This window comes from Tursiops truncatus, chromosome 1 (assembly GCF_011762595.2).
Source record: "Tursiops truncatus isolate mTurTru1 chromosome 1, mTurTru1.mat.Y, whole genome shotgun sequence".
NCBI classification, from domain to species: domain Eukaryota; kingdom Metazoa; phylum Chordata; class Mammalia; order Artiodactyla; family Delphinidae; genus Tursiops; species Tursiops truncatus.
In genome coordinates, this window is record NC_047034.1 from 67,206,693 (window position 1) to 67,220,757 (window position 14,065).

The 14,065-nt window shown below is 36.8% G+C and overlaps 1 protein-coding gene across 6 annotated transcripts in view; it reads right to left on the reverse strand.

Moving 5' to 3' along the window:
* Window positions 1-14,065, reverse strand: part of ATF6 (activating transcription factor 6) — a 220,152-nt gene that overhangs the window by 153,780 nt on the left and 52,307 nt on the right. For 5 of the 6 annotated variants that reach the window (XM_033855948.2, XM_073805156.1, XM_033855941.2 and 2 more), the window contains one exon: window positions 13,690-13,728. The exons of the other annotated variant lie outside the window; for it this stretch is intronic. In XM_033855948.2, coding sequence (XP_033711839.1) covers window positions 13,690-13,728 — 39 coding nt within the window. The remainder of the gene's footprint in view (window positions 1-13,689; window positions 13,729-14,065) is intronic. 6 annotated transcript variants of the gene reach the window in all.

The window sequence follows — 14,065 nt, forward strand, 5'->3', positions numbered from 1 at the left end:
TAAAATACAAGCAGTAAATAAACAGGTGGAAAGGAGGATGTGAGTGAGAAGGCATTTCATGTAGATAGACTAGTATATGAAAAAGGACACAGTCATAAGAGAGTATGTTTTGCTTGGGGAATTGCAAGTAAAGCAGGAGAGGGTATGTAAGTGGACATGTGCATGTGCAAGCACAGTGAGAAAGGGATCATCTCAGAGAGAGAAGGAAAAGAAAGGAGACTAACCATAATGCAAGGCTAGATTATTTACGGATGGCCCTGTCTGCCACATTATCATTAAGTCTAGCAATTTATTCAATAAAATAAACAAAACTGTTATGTTCTGTTCTTGTTCTAATTGTGGCTCCCAGTTAACATATCCCTTTCTATATCAAAATCTTCCCTATGAACAATATTAAATTCCCTGGTCTAATGGGGAAAATCTACCTTCTTTCTTTTAAAAACTGGTATTACATTTGTCTCCTATTCATCTAGACTACTTGATGGTTACCACTGCCAGAAAAACAGCAGATTACTAGAACGGTTCCTCTGCTTTCCTACTTCCTGGCTAGGGATCTTAAAGCTGTTTGCAAGGCTCTCATAGTTACCTGCCAAGTCAAAGTGGCTGCTGTGGCTTCTAGGAGTAGTTTCTATCCTTTTCCTTTCTTGAATCCTACTGTCAACTAGCAATTAACACACTTTGTTAGTTCCCCTGGATCAGAAGGCACCTTCCCCTAGCACAGTGATTCTCAGAGTGTGGTACCTGGACCAGCAGCATTAGCATCACCTGATAACTGGTTAGAAATGCAAACTCTCCGGCCCCATTCCAGACCTACTCACCCAAGAACTCTGGGAGCGGTGCCTAACAATCTGCTATACGCCAATGTTTGAGAGCCACTGTTTTAAACTAATCTTGTTTCTCATAACATCTTTCCTACCTCAATTCCCTAAAAGTTACACGTTGCTCACAATAAACCCAACAGAAGTGGACAGTTTGGGGAAAAGGATGGGGAAGTCAGACGAGAGGCATGTGGAAGGACACAATCAAAAATGATTTATGTGGGCTTCCCTGGTGGCGCAGTGGTTAAGAATCTGCCTATTAATGCAGAGGACACGGGTTTGATCCCTGGTCTGAGAAGATCCCACATGCCGCGAAGCAACTAAGCCCGTGCGCCGCAACTACTGTGCCTGTGCTCTAGAGCCCGCGAGCCACAACTACTGAAGCCCACGCGCCTAGAGCCCATGGTCCGCAACAAGAGAAGCCACTGCAGTGAGAAGCCCGCGCACCGCAACGAAGAGCAGTCCCTGCTCACCACAACTAGAGAAAGTCCACGCGCAGCAACAAAAACCCAACTCAGTCAAAAATAAATAAATATTTTTAAAAAATTATTTATGTGGTTTATGGATGATTTATGGAGTAAATTACAAGAGTTCACAATCATTAGTACTTGGAAGTTTTCAAAGAGCTCTTCTACTAATCATTGTTCTTTTCATGATTTTATTACCACTGTGAAAACTGGCATTTTGATTCACAATTTGTGACTGTTGCAAGCAAATGCCTTGAGTTTAACTATCAGTTTAGGTTATTCCATCTGTAACTGGACTGTGCTATAATCACTTAGTAGCTACACTTCCTAGGAATCAGTTTTAATGTTGATTGGTTTGGCTCATAAGTGATCGCTATTTTTTCCCACTGCCCACGTGAGTAATGATTATTACAGTGTAATGACAATATATGTTTACCGCTACTTTAGTAACTTTTACCTTTTTTTAGCCTGAGGACTCACTCAGATCTCATTCAATGGACTCCACAAAAAGGATCTTCACAACACTTTTATTATACAGAGTCAACAAAGCATTTTAAACAAGGAAGTGGGTCAGAGAAGAGGCAAAAATAAGGATCCAAACAGTCTATAAGTCTCAATTTTATTATCTACCCATTGGGCCAGGAAGTATTTTGAAAAGGCAATATATTAATTTTAGAAAGAATCTTTTAAAGTTTTTCACTTTTTTGTTTTTAGTTGTTGTTGCCATTTGGTCCCAATTCCTTGCAAATTTTTTTTAAAGTCTTAAAATGAAATTTCTAAAAAAATAAAGTGTAATGAAATTTCTCAAGCTAAATTACAGAGAAGCTGACTGTCCAATTCAGCTCAAAACAACTATATATGCTTGAACCTATGAAATGACCTATAGAAACTAATTTTAACCATCTAAATAACTGCAAATTTACATTTCCCTTGTTTTTATTAATATCTGAAAGACATAAAGGAGTTTTATTTTACTGCCAGAATTCAAGACTGTCTTAGTACAATTTGGACAACACAAATATTAAGAAAGGAATTTGACAGTCCTTATAATGGCCAAATGTACAAAAGAGTATGAGAAAATTACTGTTGATATGAACTTTTAGATCCTTGGCATGAGTGTTTTATATCATTCAATGTCCCTTTTTGTTAATTTTGGGAAAAATATATTTCCAAGAACACAAGGAGATGACTCAGAGTCACAATAAGAATTAGTATAATGAGTAACTGTTTATAGATCATATTAATATGGCAATCTAATCACTTTTCATGATTAGCTTAAATCAGATTCTATTCAGTATTTTTAAATAAACTAATAAATATTTTTTAAAATAGAAGTCTCTATGACCAGAAACATGCTACCCTGCAAGAATCACAACAGTTTTAAGCCTTCGAATAATCATTACACCAATAAACCTTGCTCATGCTGTGGGTCAATGGGCCTGAAAAGCACAGATTAATAAAACACAAGTAATTTCAACTTCCCCAAAAGTCTGGAAAAAGTATTATAAGAATTGTTACTTTACTTTTTCATTTATGAAATTCTAAAAGCCAACAACTGTTTTAGATTATTTATGAAGCCAACTTAATCCTTAAGATATGATTTCAGATACCCAATTTTCATACCAAGTAGCTGAACAAAAAATGGCAAATCTCCAAATCTATTCTTCCCTTTGCAAACCTGTTTCCTTATGGTACAAGTTGGTCAATTTTAAGTTCAAGCCATCTCAGCAGTTAAGAATCTTACTGGTTCCCATCCCCAAAAGATATCCATATGCTGCTATTCCTCTTCCTGAGAACTGCACATGAAAAAGTGAAATCACTTTAAGCTGGAAAGAGCATGAAAATCCTCAGGTTTTAAGGTGGAATACAGGAAAGAACACAAAATTTGGAGTCAAGAGATATGGATTCAACGTGTGGCTATGAGACTCTCCAATTGAGTCGCTCTGGGAAAGTCGGTTAACTTCACTGAACCTCCAATTCCTCAAATGTAAAATAGGAAAAATAAATATTTCACAGGGTTTTTCGAAGATTCAAATGAAACGATGGATGTGAACATGCTTTATAAATCGGAAAGTGCTATGTGTCCCACAGATGACACAGCAGTTAGTGGCACAGCTTGTCTTCCTGCCTGCCAGGTTCAGGCTATTCTCAACATAGCAACTGGAAGGATTGCTTTAACATCTAGGTCAGATTACTATGTCACTCCTCTGCTCAAAACCTTCAGATGGCTCTTCATTTCTATCATGGTAAAAGCCCAAATCCTTACAATGACCAAGGCCTCACTAAATTTAACCCCTCCACCGTATCTCTCTGGCATCATCTCCTACTACTCTCCCCCTTGCTCACTTTAGTCCAACCACACTGACCCACTTGCTTTTCCTTGAACATGCAAAGCACACTTCCACCCTGGCGCCTTTGTACTGGTTGTTCCCTCTGTCTGGAATGCTCTTCCTCCGTATATCCATATGGCTATTTATCACCTTTAAACCTTGGTTCAAATGTCTACTTTATAGTGATCACTATTTAAAACTACAATTCCAACAACCACTCTCACGTTTGTAAAACCATTTACCCTACTATATTTTATCCCTTTGTTCTATTATTTCACTTATTATGTTTATTGTCTGTATGTCCCTGTAGGTACAGAGACCTGTTTTGTTCGAGGACAATGCTTAACCCATAGAAGGCATTCTTTTTTTTTTTAAATAACAAATAAATGAATTTTATTTAACATTCTGCCTCATGCCAGGAGAAAAAATCCAGATCTTTATTTTAGGGAAACTAACCCACAACTCAAGAACAGCAGGTGGTAAACTCATTATTATACCAGATCCAGGAACAGGAAATTATGTTAATTTTCATTGCAACTGAGGCTAAAGACAGGGAGTTCTCCAAATCTTAAAAAAGCTATTTTTCTCTGTTTATTGAATGGTTCACAGATGATTTTTGCAGACTTTGTAGTAAATCGGCATAATTTACTAGAAACAGAAATTTGACTGAAGGAAGAAATAGATCAATAGTTGAAATGTTTTTTTTTTCTTTTTAATCCTCTAAATAGCAGTTCTCAGAACCAGGGATTACCAGACCCTGAGAAGAAACACGTACTTTTTACAGTGGCAGTTTGCCAAGTGAGCCAACAAGAGCAAGAAAACAACCTGAGATTCTTTCATCCATTCAGTGAAAAATTATAAAGCAAGCACTCTTCTAACAGGCGATGATCAGTCTTGGAACCCAGCCACTATACTCTGAGGAAGGCCAAGCAACTTGTGGAGAGGCCCAAATGAAAAAAAACCGAGACCCTCTAGCCAATGGCCCTGGCTCAGGTCCCAGCTCAGGCCAGCACCAACCTGCTGGCCTGATGAGTGAGCCAGCTCGAAAGTAGGTCCACCATCCTGAGCCAACCCCGTTGACACTCCATGGAGCAAAGCAGCACTGTTTCTACTGAGACGTTGAATTTCCCAAACTGCACATGTTTCAGCAAAGTAACTGACTGTTATTGTTTTAAGCCTTTAAGTTTTGGGATGGTTTGCTACACAGCAGTAAATAACCAATACACTATAGTTATTAAATTGCTGAAGTCAATGAGTCAATGTTTAATACAAAAAGTTTGTGTGCAAACAACTCTTTGGTATCCTCTCACTTGAGAAAGGCACACTCTACTCATTCTCAATGTCAAAAAGATGCCTGTAAATTTGAGTGCAATCTCTTCTGTTATATTCCCACCAATCCCATCAACCCATAAAATATATATTTTCTCCTTTCACATCCAATCTTAAGCTTTAGGAAAATGGGTAAAGTTATTGGATAGAGTCCTAACTCCTCTATCTGTAAATACCAACTTTTTCTCTACATGGATTGCTGTTGTTCTATTAATGATTAACACAAGGGCTCCAAAGGCAGACTGTGAACCCTAGCTCTGCCAAATGTTAGATGTGACTTCAGTTTCCTCATCTGTAATGGAGATAATACCACTTACCTTAGAGTTCCAGGAGGAATTAATTTATATAAAGTGCTTAGACTAGTACTTGGTGCAGAGCAAATGTTTGATAAATAAAAGCTTAACACAACAAAACACACAAAAACTGCTACCTTTACCAACCAAGCACAGGTGGTATCAACATACAGCCAAACTCAGATTATTTTGAAACTGTCTTCACTTTTTTATTCATCATCTTTTTTCCAATGGTCTTATTTCCATTTATCTCTCATTTTCAAATTCACATCACACAAAAAAAAAAGGGGGGAGAAGGAAAAATGAAAGCAAGTAATGCGGTTTTATTGAGAATTCCAGTAAAAGAGTTGAGATAGAAAGCCATATAAGGCATACAGAGTATCTGTGATTCCCCAATATTAGCTCCTCAGAGCTCATGGATTGTGACAAACTGCCTGGGAACATAAGACATCAATGCTTGCTTATGTTCACAACACAGACACCATGAAGTCTAGATGCACAGCACACACAGTTCATGCTATACTAGCCATAACTCTGTTAGAAACAATCTGTAGGGCTTCCCTGGTGGCGCGGTGGTTGGGAGTCCGCCTGCCGATGCAGCGGACGCGGGTTCATGCCCTGGTCCGGGAAGATCCCACATGCCGCGGGGCGGCTGGGCCCGTGAGCCATGGCCACTGAGCCTGTGCGTCGGAGCCTGTGCTCCGCAACGGGAGAGGCCACAACAGTGAGAGGCCCGCATACCGCCAAAAAAAAAAAAAAAAAAAAAAAAAAAAAAAAAATCTGTAGAATAACCCTTAAAATATGTTTCAAATGCTTACTGAAATGACAGAACAGGTCAAATCTGGAGAAAATAAGACATTAAAGGCTAACTGCCTAGAAGCAATAAATAATTACACATATATTTTGAAAAATCAAAAGTTTCAAAGTTATTATACTACCTTAATATTAGGCTAGACCTTCACTTATTACAAAAGTAAAGCTGTGTATTCCTCTATTATTTATGTTTTGCACAGCTCAGTACTGAAAATAGTGTTTCAGAAAGCTATTTCAGACAAACCATCCACTAGTCCTTGTTTTACGTTAAAGATCTGTAAAGAAAATATCAAAGTAACCAACATAAACTGACAGTTTTCTCATCTGCCCTAGTCTCTCACTGATGTCCTCTCACAAGACAGAAGCAGCAGAAGTTACCACATTATCTCCTTTTATCTTTGAAAGTGACATAGTGACTTATTCAAGGTAAAGAAGGAAGTTAACAAAGGATGTACGTTTCTGATTTCAACTGCTTTTCCCTTCACTGTAACAAGTCAAGTCTGAGGGGGAAGTAGCCAAGTGATACATGATAAAGCCACTGTGATACTCCTCATAAGCCTCCCTATATATAACTCAGGAAAGCCAAAACTAAAGAAAATCATCAACAGAATTTTCCATGCCCTCAAAACTCAGCTCTTCACTACTGATAGACTCTAAGCCATTTTTTTAAAGGATGAAATCCACAGGGGCTAGAAGAAAAGAGAACCAATTACTTTGCACAGATACTTTTTTGAAGAACATGAGTAAATTAGACTATTTGGGAAAAGAACTGCCCTTAGCTCTGCTACCTCTCTGCAACCCCAGATTCAATAACACCTGGTACTTAGATGTATTTCTTCAGTTTATGTGTCACTTTGATAACTGTGGAAAGCACTTTTAGCCAAAAACTTGAATTAGATTTCATTTAAAAACCTGGCTGAACAAAACCATGTATACTTGGTGGTTTGAAGTCTGACATTTAAGTTATACAGTAACTTTTAACTTACAGCCAATAGTGATATCATACAGCAAAGTGTGCTCAGCAATTGAATAAGGAAAAAAAAATTGAAGCCAGATTTGGGGACAGGCTCATCTCAGGATAAAAAGCTAGAATTCTTCCCATAAAAATAATGAAAAGCTGACAAACTTGGAGAATATTGGAATTAGAGACATTTTATTTCTAACCAGTTCCAGGCCACTCAAATTCAAAACCATATTCTCTGTGGTTACCTTTCCCCTATAACATAGTCTCATAAGAAAACCACAGAGTAGCTGGTCCTTAAGTAGTACAATTTGCCCTTCCTCATCCAAGTCTGATGTCTCAAACTGTAAAGATTCTGGTTCTTGTGAGGGGACAGCACCCAACCAGAACAAACAAGGGAAAAGTATTATCAATTTCAAACACTTGTTAATTTTTTTTAACACCTAATATATTTAAAACCACCTCTGGATGTTGCCTTATTATTTGCAGAAAAGGAGAATGGTTATAGTGACTTTTTAAATAGTAGAAAGGGAAAAATGTAACAAAGGAATCTATATACTGAAGTCCTATGTGTCAGGAAGAAGTTCCTCTCACAGGGTTCTGTTATGATTCCTGTTCTGTCCAAAACACAGGTCCATAAATTTCCTCAATTATATAATACAAACCTATGACTATACAAGCATCTGTCTAGAGATTTAATAAAATTTCTCTTATATATATTATCTTCTAATTTAATGGATAAGTGCTCTTACAATTACCATAGGGGTCAATGTATAGAAAGAAATATAAAACTATACACAGTAGTTTTCAACCCTGGACATACCTCAGGATCACCTAAAGAAAAATACTTTGTTTAAAAATAAATGATCTAAGGACTTTTCTGGTGGCACAGTGGTTAAGAATTTGCCTGCCAATGCAGGGGACATGGGTTCGATCCCTGGTCCAGGAAGATCCCACATGCCATGGAGCAACTAAGCCCATGCGCTGCAACTACTAAGCCCGTGTGCCGCAACTACTGAGCCCGTGTGCTGCAACTACTAAGCCCACGTGCCACAACTACTGAAGCCCGTGCACCTAGAGCCCATGCTCCACAACAAGAAAAGCCACCGCAATGAGAAGCCCGCACACCACAATGAAGAGTAGCCCCCACTCGCTGCAACTAGAGAAAGCCCACACACAGCAACGAAGACCCAGTGCAGCCAAAAATAAAATAAATGAATAAATAAATTTTAAAAATAAAAATAAATGATTTAGACCCATCTCACTAGATTCCATAGGTTTGGGGTAGCGCTCAGTTAGCTCTCTTTTTAAGATTTCGTAGTGATTATGTACAGGAAAGGTTGAAAACCACTATGAGAGAATTTACCAAAAAGTCATCCAAACTGTTAAGGAGAAAAGGAAAATTAGCAAAACATCAGACAAACTTCTATGATAAAAACTGTAGCCCTACTATACTCAACAATCAACAAAACTCAGAACGTAACAAAGCTGATAATAAACAACAAATTGCAAGTAGCATTTAGACTGATGTTTTCCCAACTAGCTCTTAATCACCTTGTTTTATAAAGAAGGAATTATTTTTAACACAGTTTGTTGCTGGTTAAACTTTATGTTCATAACAGAATCTTTCAGAAATTCCTTTATTTCTATCGAAATTAATCTATTTTCCCTTTTTCTTCCCTTATTTCCCCCTCATTTCTTAAATAAATTCAGCTTCCCTCCACGAAGAAATATTTTCACCAGTGTCTAAAATGAACACTGCTCATTTCCCCTACCTCACTGTATTTCCTTCATATCTGTACAAGTCTGAGATTTACATCAATCCTTGGGGCCTGGGAGCAAGTTAAACTTACCTAATGTCAAAACAGTGATGAAGTGCAAACTTAAAACAACAACAAAACTTAAAAATCAAACAGAAGCACAGCATAGAGAAGTAATGAAAAACTATGCCTTTGGTATGAACATCAGGTATGAACTTTGACCACTGAGTTAAGTACGAACCCAGAAGAGGAAATTCTAAAGATTAAGTCCTCTCCCTAACAAAGAAAATATCTTTCTCAACCTCATAAAATTTAAATGTAATAACCATTTATACTGTACCCTATCCAATTTCAACGTCTGTTAGAAGGTTTAGTGTCTGAAAAATGACTAGAAGAAACTACATTTATAGTGCAGAAAGTAGTAGTAACGAGATAAAGAGAACAGCTATGAAAATTAAGGTATCTTAGAAAATGTACAATCAGAAAAACATAAAGAAAATGGAACCAGTCATAGGAGACCCAGGCCTCGAAAAAAAATTTTTTTTGCCATTTTTATTCTTTTAAGAGGGGGGACAACTTTTTTTCCATTTCTGTATTATACCTTGGTTACTGTCATGTGCCATAAACTTCCCTTGGAATGTCCTTCTCTCCTTCTCTCCTTATAAATCTTTAATTCTACTCTCCTCTGTGAAGTCTTTCCTTATAATAACTCTCTCCATTTATCTCCCTCTTCTCAGTACAACACTCACAACATACACCACATTACTTGGTGCTCACTATGACATTTCCTTGCACTAGTCACTGTTTCATGCTGTTCTCCTTTAGAGTGAACATGATGGCCTATGTGACCTGAACACAGCCTACCCTTTCAGCCCAATTGTTTACCATTTCCCACCATACATTCTATGCTCATTAACATTCAATCATTCATTCATTTAGTCACTCAACCATCATCCAACAAATATTTATCAAGTAGCTACAACACGTCAAGCTCAATCTAAAAGCAAGGTAAGCTCTAGCCATCTGTGACTGCTTCTTACTGTGGGTAAAAGCTATCTTCTTTCACCTCTCTAAGCATTTGTTCAGAATATTGCCTCTGCTTGGAATGCCCTTCCCTCTCTGTCACCATGATAAAAACCTTCTTTGCAATTCAGTGCAACATGTGTCTACCATGTACTACATACACTATGCTAGATGCTGAGAATATATAAAAAAAGGAATAAGGCAGAACTTCTATTCTCAAAAAAAAAAAAAAAAAAAGGAGGGAATTCCGTGGCGGTCCAGTGGTTAGGACTCAGCACTTTCACTGCCAGGGCCCAGGTTCGATCCCTCATTGGGGAACTAAGATCCCACAAGCTGCTCAGTGAGGCCAAAAAAAAAAGAATGGTCCATGGGAAACTGTGGAATCTCAATAAAGTAAGCACCACTAAGAATTAAAAAAAAAAAAAAAAAAGGAAAAAGGAGTCTATAGTGATGAAGACAGATACACCAACAAATAATTAGTAAAATATGATACATTCTATTATATGTATACAGGATAATTTGGGAACACCAAGAAATACTTAGCCCAGCCTAGGGGTGAGCTGAACTTGCTCAACGCCACTTTTGAAATCTGTAATAACAATTCCCCTGCTTTTCTTTATAGCTATACCATTTATGCACATGCATTCATAATGTACAGTTTTTCTGATCTGAACTTTCTATAAATGTAATCATACTGTACATATTTTTCTGCAATTTGCTTTTCCCGCACAGTATGGTACTTTCTACAAGGTCTGATAAATAGCATTTTAATACCATAATTTAAAACCAAATTTCATTATGACTTCTTTGATCTATGGGTTATTTAGAACTGTGCCTTTTAATTTTTAGTAGTATAGGAGTTCTTAGTTGCATCTTTTTGTTATTGATTTCTAGCTTAATTGCACTAACAGTGAATGTAGTCCATATGTAGTTTTTGAAACTTGCTGATATTTCCTTTATGACCTAGTACAGAGTAATTTTTAACACTTTCATATATGGTTGGAAAACTATGTGTTGATAGATGCCGTATATATACATACAGCCACTAGATCAAATTTAATGACAATAATCAAATCTTCTGTATCCTTGCAGATTTTCTTGTCTATGTGGTCTATCAATTACTGAGAGAGGTATGCTAAAATTTCCCATTATGGCAGCAGAATGTCAATTTTCACCTGTAGGTCCATCAGTTATCGTTTCCAAACTATATTATTAGGAGCATACTAATTTAGAATTATTATACCTTCCTGATAAACTATACTTTTAAATCAGCATGGAGTGACTAGGTCTAATGATACTTTTCTCCTTAAAGTATATGTATCTGATATTAATAGAGTAACTCCAGCTTTCTTTTAGCTACTGTTTGCTTCTCCATCCTTTGATCTTCTACTTTTCTGTAGCTTTATGCTTTTAGGTGTTTCTCTTATAAACAGCATGAAGTTGAATTTTGCTTTTCTCCCGCATCCAGTCTGACAATCTTTGCCTTCTAAATGCACGGGTCAGTACATTTCCATTTATTGTGATTACAGATAATATTCTAGATTTATTTCTACTACAATATTCTGTGCTTTCATAATCTGGCTGTTTCTTTATTTCTCTCTTCATGCCATCTTTTTGACTGAATCTGTCCACCTCATTCCACAATACTACTTCTAATAGGTTTTGAAATGATATATTCTAATTATATTTTGTTAGATGTTACCCCTCAAAACTTTAAAATGCCAATTAATTTAACAAGTCTAAACATAGTCATTATCTTTACTTACTTCCCAAACAATAGAAACTTTGAGTGCTTTAAGCTCAGTCACACCCCTCACAATTTATCCAATGTTATTGTCCAGAAGTTATAGTAGTCCCCCTTTACCTGTGGTATCACTTTCCACGGTTTCATTTACCTGTGATCAACCACATACTAAAAATATTAAATGAAAAATTCCAGAAATAAACAATTCTTAAATTTTAAATTGTGCACTATTCTGAGTAGCATGATGAAGTCTCGCACTGTCCTGCTCAGTCCCACCCTTTCAAGATGTCAATCATCCCTTTGTTTAGTGTATCCCACTGGTTTAGTCACTTAGCAGCCATCTCAGTTACTAGGTTGACTGTCGCAGTATCAGTATTGCAGTGTTTGTGTTCAAGTAACCCTTATTTTACTTAATAATGGCCCCAAAGTGCAAGAGTAGAGATGCTGGCAATCTGTATATGCCAAAGAGAAGCCGCAAAGTTCTTCCTTTAAGTGAAAAGGTAAAGTCCTCTACTTAATATGGAAAGGAAAAAAATCATATGCTGAGGTTGCTAAGATCTACGGTAAGAACAAATCTTCTATCCATGAAATTGTGAAGAAGGAAAAAGAAATTTGTACTAGTTTTATCATCACATCTCTAGCTGCAGAAGTTATGGCCACAGTGTATAAGTGCTTAGTTAAGACGGAAAAGACATTAAATTTGTACTATTTTGACATTAAATTTGTCTATTTTGAGAGAGAAAGAGGTCACATTCACATAACTTTTATTACAGTATATTGTTATAATTGTTTTTTTATTACTAGTTACTGTTGTTAACCTCTTACTGTGACTAATCTATAAATTAAACTTTATCATGGGTATGTACGTATAGAAAAAACATAGTATATATAGAGTTTGATACCATCCATGCGGTCTTGGAATATATCCCCCAAGCGTAAGGGGGGAATACTATACTTCCATCTTGATTTGTTTTAACCTTACAAACTAGACATTGTTAATGTTTTATACCATCAACTTTTTTAAAAGTTTCATTCACATTTATTATTTTTGTTGTTGTTGGCTCTTCATTTCTGTTATCTCAAATCTTCTTTGAGGTTATTTTCCTTCTTCCTTAATACCTTGACACTTTTGAAGATTACAAAAATACTTTAATGTCCCCCTCAATCTGGCTTTATCTGATGTTTCTTCATGGTAAAACCCAGGTTATGCCATTTTGGCAAGAATGTCACAGAAGTGATGTTGTGCCCTTTTCAGTGCATCACATCAGGAGGTACAAGATGTCAGTATGCCTCATGACTGGTGATGTTACTTTGATTACTAAGTTACTGTAGTGTAACCCCATAGTTATGGTTAGTGTCTCTTAATATCTCTCAAGTTTTCCATCTCTATGTCTCTCTGTGTTACATTCTGTATAATTTCTTCAGATCCATCTTCCCATTTACTATTTCTTTCTTCAAATGTGCCTAATTTTTTGTTTTAACCTGTGCATTGTTTTTCTAATGTCAACTTTTTAATTATCACATTTCCAGGTTCTTTTTCATAATGTCCTGATTAATTCTTATAGTCTTTTGTTCTTTCATCATACTTCAATTCCCTCTTTTATTTAACATATTTATTTTACCTCTAGTATCTGTTAATTCAAATATCTGTAGTCTTTCAGAGTTTTATTCTGTAGTTTATTTCCTCTAACTCTTATTCATGGTGGCCTGTTTCCTGGTGTGTTTAATAATTGGGGGGAGGTGAGAGGACGTGGATTCATGTTCAGTTGGAACCCTACCTTTGGCAGTTTTTTAGACGTCTGTTTAAAGTGCCTTTCTCTGAGAAGGATTTACATTTGATTCTGCCAGGAGACTAGCAGTACCACCAACACAGGACCGCTTAAACTAAATTTTTGTCTTGGTTTTTTTTGGGGCCACACAAGTAGTGTAAATTCAGGCTCAAACTGCATGAGTTAGGGCTTGTGGTAAAGAGAAAATCTTTCTTTATTTCTCCTCTACTCAAAGCCAATACCAAGATAGGTACTTACCAACACTCTCCCTATGTGGTATGGCAATCTACTTTTTTCTCTTTTAGCAACCAAGAATGTCATTCTTTGGAAGTTCCAGCTTTACTTGGGTGGGGGTAGGAGGGCTTCAGTTGTGACTTCTCACCTTGTTTGGATCCAGAGCTTTCTTTCCTCTTCCCAGATGCTAGGACAAAAGGATGAGGAAATAACTCTAGGACAAGCACCACTTCCAATGTTAGCTTACCATTATGGATTTATGTTACCTTAATATTCTGGCCTCTGAGAAGTGCTTCCTTTTCCTCAGTTCAGCCATGAAATCAAAGAGTTTTGATTTGTTTTTTAATCCAGCATTTTCCGGTGTACTAAAATGCGAAGTTTCTCTGTACCTCTAGCCCACCATACTGCCCAAAACAGAAGTCCTTAAGGTTTCTTGAAGAATGGTAGGAAAAAAAAAATTCTTTATAAAAGGCAGAGTTTTCAATGGTCATTTCTTAAAAAGAGATCTGGGTTAAATTTCAGGT